Consider the following 13,202-nt stretch of genomic DNA (forward strand, 5'->3'; position numbering starts at 1 on the left):
GCGCTGTTAAGACACTGATAACCTTTGCAACCACGTACCTATGTGAGAGTGGATTCTCAGCCCTCCCTAGCATGACAACTAAATACAGGCACAGACTGTGTGTGGAAAATGATTTAAGACTGAGACTCTCCCCAATAAAACCCAACATTGCAGAGTTATGTACATCCTTTCAAGCACACCCTTCTCATTAACCTGTGGTGAGTTATTCACAATTTTTGATGAACAAATAAGGTTTTATATGTAAAATGGCTAAATAAAAAGCATACATATTGATTATTATTATATCATTATTTATGCCCTGGACCTATAAGAACTCTTTGTCACTTCCCACGAGCCGGGTTGTGACAAAAACTCACATTCATTCTTATGTTTAATAAATGTATCATACAGTGTGTGTGTGGCAGACTTACAATGATGGCAAAAAATAACATTTGAGAGTGCGCTGACCCTGGTGCTAGAGGGGGTACCTAACTGGAAGTTGAATGTTTGAACGGGTATAAAAAGTTTGGGAACCATTGCACTAGAGAAAGCAACCTTTCAGAGAAAACTCACGATATAGCTCAAACAAAAAAGGAAACATTTGTCTGGCACCATCACAGAACAAGACATGGAATAAGAACAGTGTTCAGAGAGTATGAATACAACTAAAACTGTAATATGACATCTGAAAATGTGAGAGGAACAGACAATACAGAAAAACCTTTCTTTTGATTCATGTAAAATACAATGAAGTACTATGTTGTACTACCATTCCATTGTGTTTATAACAATTCAGTCTTGCTTACTTACAGTGCTTTCGTATAGTATTCAGACCCCTTCCCCCTTTTCACATTTTGATATGTTACAGCCTTATTGTAAAATGGATTAAATAAAAACATTTCCCCATCAATCTACACACAATACCCCATATTGACAAAGCAAAACGTTTATTTTCTTGCAAATCAATAAAATAAAAAAAACAGAAATACCTTATCTACATAATTATTCAGACCCTTTGCTATGAAACTCGAAATTGAGCTCAGGTGCGTCCTGTTTACATTGATCATGGTTGAGATGTTTCTACAACTTGTCTACATCTTGATTGGAGTCCACCTGTGGTCCTGAGCGCCATGAGGTCGAAGGAATTGTCCGTAGAGCTCCAAGAGAGGATTGTGTCAAGGCAGAAATCTGGGTAAGGGTCCCAAAACATTTCTGCAGCATTGAAGGTCCCCAAGAAAACAGTGGCCTCCATCAATCTTAAATGGAAGAAGTTTGGAACCATCAAGGCCCTTCCTAGAGCTGGCCGACCAGCCAAACTGAGCAATCGGGGGAGAAGGGCCTTGGTCAGGGAGGTGACCAAGAACCCGATGGTCACTTTGACAGAGCACCAGAGTTTATCTGTGGAGATGGGAGAAACTTCAAGAAGGACAACCATCTCTGCAGCCCTCCACCAATCAGGACTTTAATGTAGAGTGGCCAGATGGAAGCCACTCCTCAGTAAAAGGCACATGGCAGCCCGCTGGGAGTTTGCCAAAAGGCACTAAAGGACTCAGACCATGAGAAACAAAATTCTATGGTCTGATGTAACCAAGATTGAACTATTTTAGCCTGAATGCCAAAGGTCACGTCTGGAGGAAACCTGGCACCATGGTGGTGGCATCATCATGCTGTGGGGATGTTTTTCAGCGGCAGGGACTGGGAGACTAGTCAGGATTGAGGGAAAGATGAATGGAGCAAAGTACAGAGAGATCCTTGATGAAAACCTGCTACAGAGCGCTCAGGACCTCGGACTGGGGCAACAGGACAATGACCCTAACCAAACAGCCAGACAATGCAGGAGTGGCTTTGGGACAAGTCTCTGTGGCCCAGCCAGAGCCCGGACTTGAACCCAATCGAAAATCTCTGGAGAGACCTGGAAATAGCTGTGCAGCAACGCTCCCCATTTTGAGAGGATCTGCAGAGAATAATGGGAAACTCCCAAAATACAGGTGTACCAAGCTTGTAGCATCATACCCAAGAAGATTCAAGGCTGTAATCACTGCCAAAGGTGCTTCAATAAAGTACTGAGTAAAGTGTCTGAATACTTATGTAAATGTGATATTTAAATTATTTATTTATAAATGTTTTTGCTTTGTCATTATGGGGTATTGTGGTGTGTAGATTGATGAGGGGGAAAAAATATTTAGTCCATTTTAGAATAAGTTTCTAAAATAACAAAATGTGGAAAAAGTCAAGAGGTCTGAATACTTTCCGAAGTCACTGTATGTTATCAATAATGTCACAATTGTATTTCTTTTTAAGATATGGGTATGCAATATATATATAATATATAATTGTCTCTATGTTTACATAGGAAAAATTCAATAAAAACGGTATCATTTTAAGGTAGTCAATTGAACCAACTTCAACACTAAGTGAGAGATTTTTCTTTAATTAAAACATCACATATGAAGAAAATTGCTAATATTTTTACATCATTTATAGAAACAGAAATACATAAAGTAATATATGCATAATTACAAACAAAATAGAAAGGACACAAAACAAAAAATTCACAGTACTCAAAGAGTCAACAATAGATTGGCTCTAGGTAAATACTTTAAAATATATATATTTTTTATACACAACTATATATTTATACTCTGTTTACCTCTGTGGAGACATATATACATGTTAACATACAACTAAGACTCAAAGCTTTGAGATAACATACCTTCTCTATCGGGATCTGCAGCAAGCAACACTTAAAATACATTATACATAAGTAGGGTCTAATGCCAATTTGCCTAGTGTATTGGGTTTTCTATTTCTCTTCCAAACATATTTTCCTTCCAAAAAACATCCCCTTTCTCCTATTAAAAAAACATGTACTTCTATTCAAACCCCCCAAACACAAAAAGTAAAGACACACCAAAGAACATTCATGGATTCTATGACGGTGAGACTCTTTTGGCTTTGCATTAGCTTTGCATGGCACATGATATTACAACTGAAGCAACACAATACAACTCAACACAGTTGTTTGTCCCTCACAATGAATGTACTCATTGCTAACATGCATTATATACATCTAAGTGCCCATATGTCTATATACACAGAGAGAAACAATAAATGTTTTACTTGAGATCACAAATAATCGTAGTAGAATGTTTGTCAGAACAAGTACACCATTAAGATTCCAGGATGGAGCCAGTATATGGCAATGTTTAAGGTCCAATGCAGCTGCTTTTGTCTCAATATCCAATCATTTCTGGGTAACAGTTAAGTACCTTACTGTGATTGTCTTAACGTAAAATGGCCAAAAAGAAACAAAAATAGCTTCTTAGCAAAGAGCAATTTCTCTAACAATAATTTTGACTGTCTGGAAGTGGTCTGAGTTGAGAGGGGAAAACTGAAAACGAGCTGTTATTGGCTGAGAGGTTTGGAACTCTTTCTTTTTGGTCTATTAACTCATTTACTGCCTGGTGATGTCACCAGGCAGGACAAAACTCCATCCCAACAAAACAGGCTGAAATTTCAGGTGGTCTTTTCAAACAGTTCTTACACTAAAAGGGCATTATCATAATTTTCATAATTTCACAGTATTGTTCCAAACTCATAGTGTGGAAATATATATAAAACACAGGACAATCATGTTTTTGACTGCACTGGGCCTTTAACTATTTCATTTTGATGCAAGACCTCTGGTGAGTAAGATTGGCGATATATTTATTACATATAGAAAATACATTTGAAACTTCATCATTTGGGTCAGATCTACTGATAATAAGCCATAATAAGCCAATGACTATTTTGGCTTATATTTTCATAACACAATCTCAACCTTATCAGGTTCACAAAAGATACACATTTTGGTATGAAATTGTGTACAATATTATTATGTACAATCAGAATACAAACAGCTGAAGCTCTAGTGGTGTCAGACCCAGATAGAAAGACACATTGTTTTGTGTTTTAAATGTAATGCCCAATTACTGTGCCCCAAGTTCACTTTTAACAATACTGTATATTTATGATCCAACACTGCAGCATGTAGCATTTTAGTTACCTCACAGTGGATACAAACATTATAATATATTTGGGAATACTGGCCAAACGTAGCCACTTAACAATGTCTTATTTAACAACATGATATTTAGAATGCTTCTAAAGCACCAACCTTGCACATTATATTTTGACTTTCGCCTTATAACATTTTAGATTATTTACAATATTCACAAAAATATACATAGCTTTACAATACTATTTGTATATAGTACAAGAGAACCCATAATGCCTAATGCCAAGCTGTGTAACACCAATCAAACGTGAGACTAATTATTACAAAAATATTACAAAGCATACATCACTCAATATCAACAAAAACACCATTGATACTTAATTAACAATTTTGTAACAACAGTACGTTTAGACGGATGAGTTGCCAAAGTCCTACTATAACCGATAGCATGCAAAACTAGCTGGCTTACAAACAGGGTTATCACCAAGTGATTGTTCACATTACTTTTGTCTTTCACATTTGTCTTGGCATCTAGCTATCTATCTATTTACACCTCTGCTTGTTATTAAGTCACTTCACATTCCAAGTGATTAATAGCACATGATGGGATGCTTTACTGTCTGGTTTTGCTCTCCGATTCAACTGGTTGATTTGACCATCTCCTATCTACTGTAAATAGCATGAGGATAGGAGGTAGCATCTCTATACTGAACAAAAATATAAATGCAACATGTAAAGTGAAGGTCCAATGTTTCATGAACTGAAATAAAAGATCCCAGAAATGTCCATGCGCACAAAAAGTTTATTTCTCAAAATTTTTTGCATATTGTTTACCTGTTAGTGAGCATTTCTCCTTTGCCAAGATAATCCATCCACCTGACAGGTGTGGTATATCAAGAAGCTGATTAAACAGCATGATCGTTACATAGGTGCACCTTGTGCTGGGGGCAATAAAAGGCCACTCTAAAATGGGCAGTTTTATCACACAACACAATGCCACAGATGTGTCAAGTTTTAAGGGAGCGTGCAATTGGCATGCTCACTGTATGAATGTCCACCAGAGCCGTTGCCAGATCATTTAATGTTCATTTCTCTACCATAAACCAGCTCGTTAGAGAATTTGGCAATAAGCCCAACCGGCCTCACAGCCGCAGACCACATGTAACCACGCCAACCCATGACCTCCACATCAGACTTCTTCACCTGCGGGATTGTCTGAGACCAGCCACTCGGACAGCTGATGAAACTGTGGATTTGCACAACCAAAGAATTTTGGCACAAACTGTCAGAAGCTGTCTGAGGTAAGCTCATTTGCGTGCTCATCATCCTCACCAGGGTCTTGACCTGACTGCACTTCGGCGTCGTAACTGACATCAGTGGGCAAATGCTCACCTTCAATGGCCACTGGCATGCTGGAGGCATGTGCTCTTCACGGATTATTCCCGGTTTCAATTGTACCGAGCAGATGGCAGACAGCATGTATGGCGTCGTGTGGGCAAGCGGTTTGCTGACGTCAACGCTGTGAACAGAGTGCTCCATGGTAGTGGTGAGGTTATGGTATGGGCAGGCATAAGTTACGGACAACAAACACAATTGCATTTTATCGATGGCAATTTGAATGCACAGAGATTGCGTGATGAGATTCTGAGGCCCACTGTCGTGCGATCTATCCGTCCCCATCACCTCATGTTGCAGCATGATGATGCACGGCCCCACGTCGCAAGGATCTGTACAAAAAATCCTGGAAGCTGAAAATGTCCCAGTTCTTCCATGACCTGCATATTCACCAGACATGTCACCCACTGAACATGTTTGGGATGCTCTGGATCAACTTGTACGACCGCGTGTTTCAGTTCCTGCCCATATCCAGCAACTTCGCACAGCACAGGAGTGGGACAACATTTCACAGGCCACAATCAACAGCCTGATAAACTCTATGCGAGGAGATGCGTCGCACTGCAAATGGTGGTCTCACCAGATACTGACTGGTTTTGTGATATATTTTTTAAGGTATCTGTTTTCCCAGTCATGTGAAATCCATAGACTACTACTGCCTAATGCATTTATTTCAATCGACTGATTTCCTTAAATGAACTGTAACTCAGTAAAATCTTTGAAATTGTTGCATGTTGCGTTCATATTTTTGTTCAGTGTACATATAATGTGGATAGGAAGTAACAGGCAGTTCTGTTGACAGTCATGTTGTTCATTTCACTAGTCCTGCTAACACTCACAGATGTTGTTTGCAGACAGGCAGCTTTACTGTCTCCCATTGCTATTGGTGTACACTAGCTTGTTTACAGCCTAAACTAGGCCATTTAAGGTCCAAAGAAAATTATCTGATGTGGTTGCCGAAAAAAATCTGCATTTATATAAAAATAAATAAAAAGGCTGGTATTTCACTAACAGTTATTTTTTGCCCGTAGATAGAGTTCTAGTGCTCTATAGATGTGAGGCCTTGTTGCCGTTCTGGGTATTAGAGGGTCGTTCTACGAAATGAGTGCCATTTGTGTCCCTTTGATATTTTAAGTAGAAATTGTACACCAATATAGAATTTTAAAAGCCTGTTATATTTAATGCACTGCCCTTTAATATAGACCACATGCAGAATTCAATAAATCAGCTTTTTAGTTTGAATAAAACAACTAAAATAAATAAAGATTAGCATTTTGACATGTCCCTCCGTCAACTCTGTGTCACTTCTAGGAAGATTTTAACCCACTTAACCCCAACATTTCTCTAAGTTTTCACCATCATTGTAAAGCCCTAGTTATTTTATTGCTTTGATAAACACATTTCTATAGATTATTATATATTTCAGGTGATTAAGGATTCATATACAGTACCAGTCAAAAGTTTGGACACACCTACTCATTCAATGGTTTTTCTTTATTTTTACTAATTTCTACATTGTAGAAAAATAGTGAAGACATCAAAACTCAGAAATAACACATATGGAATCATGTTGTAACCAAAAAAGTGTTAAACACTTTGGTCCAACTCATCCCAAACCATCTCAATTGGGTTGAGGTCGTATGATTGTGGAGGCCAGGTCATCTCATGCAGCACTCCATCAATCTCTTTCTTGGTCAATTAGCCCTCACACAGCCTGGAGGTGTGTTGGGTCAGTGTCCTGTTGAAAAACAAATGATAGTCCCACTAAGCGCAAACCAGATGGAATGGAGTATCGCTGCAGAATGCTGTGGTAGTCATGCTGGTTAAGTGTGCCTTCAATTCTAAATAAATCACTGACAGTGTCACCAGTAAAGCACCCTCACACCATCACACCTCCTCCTCCATGCTTCACGGTGGGAACTACACAAGTGGAGATCATCCGTTCACCTACTCTGCGTCTCACAAAGACACAGCGATTGGGACCAAAAATTTAAAAAATGGGACTCATCCCAATTTCCACCAGTCCATTGCTTGAGTTTCTTGGCCCAAGAAAGTATCTTATTATTATTGGTATCCTTTAGTAGTGGTTTCTTTGTAGCAATTTGACCATGAATGCCTAATTCACTCAGTCTCCTCTGAACAGTTGATGTTGAGATGTGTCTGTTACTTGATCTCTGTGAAGCATTTATTTGGGCTGAAATTTCTGAGGCTGGTAACTCTAATGAACTAATCCTCTGCAGCAGAGGTAACTCTGGGTCTTCCTTTCCTGTGGTGGTCCTCGTGAGAGCCAGTTTCATCATAGCGCTTGATGGTTTTTGCAACTGCGATTGAAGGAACTTTCAAAGTTCTTGAGATTTTCTGCATTGACTGACCTTTATGTCTTAAAGTAATGATAGACTGCTGTTTCTCTTTGCTTTTCTGAACTGTTCTTGCCATAATATGGACTTGGTCTTTTACCAAATAGGGCTATCTTCTGTACCTTGTCACAACACATCTGATTGGCTCAAACACATTAAGAAGGAAAGAAATTCCACAAATGAACTTTTAACAAGGCACACCTGTTAATTGAAGCTGGTTGAGAGAATGCCAAAAACTGCAAAACCGCCATCAAGGTAAAGAGTGGCTACTTTGAAGAATCTCAAATATAAAATACATTTTTATTTGTTTAACACTTTTTTGATTACTGCATGATTCCATGAGTGTTATTTCATAGTTTTGATGTATTCACTAATATTCTACAATGTAGAAAATAGTAAAAAAATAAAGAAAAACCCTTGAATGAGTAGGTGTGTCCAAACTTTTGACTGGTACAGTACGTCTGTCCCTCATTTTATGGTCAACCCTGTTACGTGAACTCAACTCTCGTAGTAATGGGGTAAAACTATTCCTTTTAAAATATTTTTTTCAAAAGAAACATTGAACATCCAATAAGTAAAATAAGTGAAAAGCAGGTGAGCTGGTTCTACTCTTTTAGGATATTTTTGGTGTTTTGTGGTGGAAAACTAAGCGGGTCGAGCATAACACTTCAATCGTGTTACCGATAGATAGAGAGTCTAGAAATGTTTTGACAATTTAAATATTTTGCATTCAATTGTCACTCCCTGTTGCACACAACAAACTTCCATTCCCCCTGTCAAGGAAGGGAATTTTTGCCTGATTAAGATGAAATTGTCAACCCTGGTACGTCAAATCCTGTTACTTTATTTGGCATTTACTATAGTAATTTTTTTAATTTAACCTCTTGAGATTAGAAAATGTATGTTTTATGATGTTGAACATGTGCTCTTTATGACAGAATGTTAAAATTAGGTGAAATCAACTATTTTTGGACCAGGTTACACTTCTCAAAAGGCACTGAATTGGTGGAACAACCCTAGTACTGTTTCGCTCTCAGACCAATCCTTGTAGTACAGCAGTTCTGTCACACAGCCTTAATGACTTGTGTTGAAATAAATTGAATTAACCAGGGACATTAACGGGTCGTATTGTCTTTTAGTAAATCCTTTTTTTTTATCCTTTTTTAAAATCCTTTTATTCTTATTTTCTTCTTTAGTAAATCATCCTTCTTCTTTGTTTTCACAAAGCAACCCAAAATAATTCCTTTCATCCAGAGGGGAAACAAGTGTCAACAAACCCAGTTCCCTGTGACCCGTGTAGCCCTTCCTGTAGCCCTGCAGGGGGGTAGGGTGCTCCCCGTCGGGCTCCAGTCCAATGGCCTTTGCCTGGCCTCTGGGCTATGCTGTACTGCTGCTTGAACAGGGCGTGCTTTGTGTGCTGCCAATACTGTGGGCCGCACTGCTGTTCTCTGAGGGTGGGGGTTGGGGCTTCAGGGGCTGCTGTTGCCCAGCTGTATCACCTGGATAGGGAGGTGAGGGGGAGAGGGAGGGAAGTGAGAGAGAAGGAGAGGGGTGGGGGAGAAAGGGGGAGGGAGAGAGAAAGACAGACAGAGAGAGGGGGAGAGACATGCAGGAGGGGGCGAGAAGAAAAAATACAGAAGTGAGTGAGGGAGGGGGAGAGAGCGAGGGAGGGGAGAGAATGAAAAAGACAGAGAGATAAGGTTTGATGAAATACAACACAATAATATGATTTTAGATACGCTTTTGCACCACTGCCTTGGCCTTATTATCTAGAGGCCAATGGCTCAACTGGTAACAGACTGATGTATGAATTAAAATCGTCAGTTCTCCAAGTGCTGCTGCTTGTCCCATGTGGTGACCACCACTTCACTGCCATTTGTTAAGTGAATGTGACAGTCGCTTAACACACAAGGACTCAACTCCTTTGAGTCAGCCAATCAAAACACCTGATCAAGCACAGTGTCTCAAATGGAAAGACCTGAACTGAGGTTTCTCAATCCAACTCTTCACTTTCTGTTATCTGCAAGCAATTCGCATAGCTTTAAAGGCAGAGGCCTTTTGCTTGGACCTCAAACCACTGACTTGTTTATTGTTCTGTGTTTAAATGAGCATTCCATTTTGTAGATTCCTGGGCTCCAGAGCTGGAGACAGAAAGTTAGGAGGCAAATAAAAATGCTTCAATTTGTTTGGAAAGCTTGTCTGACAGAGAACTGAAGGCATCTGAAAAAATCCCTGTGTTTGTTTTACATATCTGGCACACTGTGCTTCTGGTATCAAAATGCACTCCATATGTTGTTTGTTGGCAATCTGAGCTCCTGCATAGCTGAGTGAGGACCATAGAGGAATATACGTAGAGAGAGACTGGAAAAATGGGGTCTGTGATTGTGTCCCAAATGGCACCATATTTCCTTTATACTGCACTACTTTTGACCAGAGCCCTACAGGCTTTGGTGAAAAGCCGTACACTATATAGGGAATACGGTGCCATTTGGGACGCATATGATGCCTACCATATTGATCTCTGTTGGTTTCTGGAGTGGTTCTGTGTTTGTGTATTAGTGTCATTTACTTTTGTGTGTGTGTTGCGCAGCTCTGGGCCCACACCCCTTCTGGTTCCCTCTTTCAGGCCCCTCGTCTCTCTCTCTGCTCTAATGTTTGCCAGAGCAGCACTGTCAAAGAGCTCAAGCTAAACACAGTCCATATACTCACAGAACACTGCATGGGTTGTCAAACACAAAAGGCCCCAGCTCACTTTAACTCTCCTTTGTGTCCATTCTCTATCTCTAAAAAAAACTTCAATAACAAAGTCAGTTTACCTCCTGGTAGGAATCTAAGGGGCAAAATTCTAAATTGAATTTAGTCATGCATTGAAATCTATGGGAGACCAAGTGAAATTTTGACGTAAATAGAAGTTAGAATTCGCCCCTAAAAGCATACTTGGCTTTCCACCATACTGTCAGCAAGTTTGACCAAACAAATCTATAAATCTCATGATAGATCTGGAAAACTGGCCAGATAGGTACTGTAGGTCAGGCCTGACGGCCAGATAGGTGCTGTAGGTCAGGCCTGCAGGCCAGATAGGTACTGTAGGCCAGGCCTGCCAGATAGCTAGGTCTGGCCGGCCAGACACAAATGGGCTATATAATTGAATTGAATGTTGTTGTAAACCATCTGGCCTGAATGAGAAACTTTGCGAATGGTGACATCACATGTCATTGAAGTGAAGCAACAGTGTATTGACCCTGTTCCGGCTCCCAGGTAACTCCCACTCCTTGTCTCCAGTGGCAACCCCCTTTAACCCCTGGTGTGAGCTATCACAATGCAGGCAGCGAGATCACAGCCAATCTTCCATAACAGCATCCTTCCTCCAAAGCTGTGTCCCAAAATAGCACCATATTCCATATTTAGTGCATTACTTTTCACCAGGGCCCATAGAGCTCTGGTCAAAAGTAGTGCACTATATAGGAAATTGTGTGCCATTCTGGACGCAGACCACATTCATAATGTGGCATATTGTAAAATAGAGGGATACTAGGGATAGTATTTATCACGTCCTGTATACATAGGATACATTCCTGGACTGAAGACCTAGCTTTATTAAATAACTTCCTGATATCTGTTTCCGGTTACATTCAAATATATTTTATTTTTATTAAATAAATGTCACTTCCCTGTGGCTGCAAACACAAGGTAATGATAAATAATACTTCAGAGTACCCTACCGGTTTTAATTGTGACCTTCTATACCAGTCATGGGGAATATCAAAGAATGAGCTAGCTGTCCTATCTGCAGAGCCTGATAGGGGAAACCATATTGCACACTGGTACCTGATTAGAATGTGTACTCATGTCTAGTCTGTTGAATGGTTCAGTTTTGAGCCATCAGATGGATGCTTCAGTCATCTTGGAGTTTCTTTTTAGGATTTGGCCAAGACCACACAGACCAAGGAGCAAACTTTATGGTCTTGTTTTGTGAGTGAGTGAGTGTAGATGAGTGTGGGGTAAGTATGGTTTTGGCTTTTAATGTGAACAAACCTCTAACATTGGCCTTCGCCTCCTGAGGGAATACGTGAGGGTACATGTTTCATCATTCACTGGTTTTAAAATTATTCAGCTCTGGATATTTTAAGTTGTTTTGAGAAAATATAAATTCTTGGGGTATTCTTGCCTATGTTTCCATGTAGGGATATGTTGGTGTTACAAGTCAATAGTTTCCAAGACTACATCAGAATAGAATAGGGATGCATCCCAAATAATACCCTACTCCCTATTTAGTGCACTGCTTTTGACCAGAGCCCTATGGGCCTCATTTAAAAAATATATATTTTATTTGATTTAACTAGGCAAGTCAGTTAAGACAAATTCTTATTTACAATGATGGCCTACACCGGCCAAACCCGGACGACACTGGGCGCCGCACTATGGGACTCCCAATCATGGCCGGAAGTGATGCAGCCTGGTATCAAACCAGGAACTGCAGTGAATCCTTTTGCACTGAGATGCAGTGCCTTAGACCACTGCACCACTCGGGAGCCCTCATCAAAAGTAGTGCACTATATAGGGAATAGGGAGCTATTTGGGACACAAGCCTAGGCCTCTCGGGCTATTATGCTCCAACAGAGGAACCACTAGCTATAACATCAATATTAGAACCACATTCCTGCAGTGTTTTTTATCACAACTTCTAAAAGGGCTTAACTCTCCTAATCTTTTCATAACTACATTCTTTACACCTGTTTCCCTAAAGAAGTTCAACTCTTGACCTCAACAATATTTTGGGCCATAGGGGAATATAAAGGATTGTGTTTATAATGGCGGGTCTCTCTAGGAAACTCATAAAAGGACGTTTTAAAGGGGTGCCAGTATAAACAGAGGGATAAAGATAAAAGTAAAATGATGTATTTGGACTGGTTAACTGAAATGCACATTAGTGGAGTTTGCTGCACTTTCAGAGATTTCCGCATTTCAGTGAGGTTGAAATTTGACGCCCTTCTGCTTCTAAGTTATGTGACACACATTTTAGTAATTACATTACCTAGATTAGATCAACTTTATTAGAACCCCCTCATGCTGTAAATGAAAGATTTCACAGTGTTTCACTGAAAACACATCAGATCGATGAAGAGGGGGGCCAACAGTGTAGTAACCAGATAAGACGGCCAGTGGCAAAACAGGCAGAACACAGACAGGCCTTTGGTGCTATCTGTGCTGTGGTCCTCCAAACCTTAGGGCAATGATCACGCTTAGAACACCCTGATCTTGTTTATGAAGGATTTCATGGTTTTCTCTGAGGACACATGAAGGATCGATGACAGGGGGTCAACTCAACAGCATAGCAGCCAGGCAGAACACAGACAGGCCTGTTCTGTTCTTCAGTATGTGCTGTTAGAGGTCCTCTCTAGACATCAGTGACCTCCACGCTTCCTCCCAAAGGTCAGGGGTCACCAGCCTGGGGATGCTGGTGTGGAAAG

General features: G+C 40.1%; 1 protein-coding gene across 1 annotated transcript in view; it reads right to left on the reverse strand.

The window, feature by feature from the left end:
* Positions 1 to 2,389: 2,389 nt before the first annotated feature.
* LOC115108569 (transforming growth factor beta receptor type 3-like) overlaps positions 2,390 to 13,202 on the reverse strand; it is a 149,842-nt gene continuing 139,029 nt past the window's right edge. The window contains exon 17 of the mRNA XM_029633071.2: positions 2,390 to 9,230. Coding sequence (XP_029488931.1) covers positions 9,109 to 9,230 — 122 coding nt within the window. The 3' untranslated portion in view covers positions 2,390 to 9,108. The remainder of the gene's footprint in view (positions 9,231 to 13,202) is intronic.

This window comes from Oncorhynchus nerka, linkage group LG24 (genome assembly GCF_034236695.1).
Source record: "Oncorhynchus nerka isolate Pitt River linkage group LG24, Oner_Uvic_2.0, whole genome shotgun sequence".
Taxonomy (NCBI): domain Eukaryota; kingdom Metazoa; phylum Chordata; class Actinopteri; order Salmoniformes; family Salmonidae; genus Oncorhynchus; species Oncorhynchus nerka.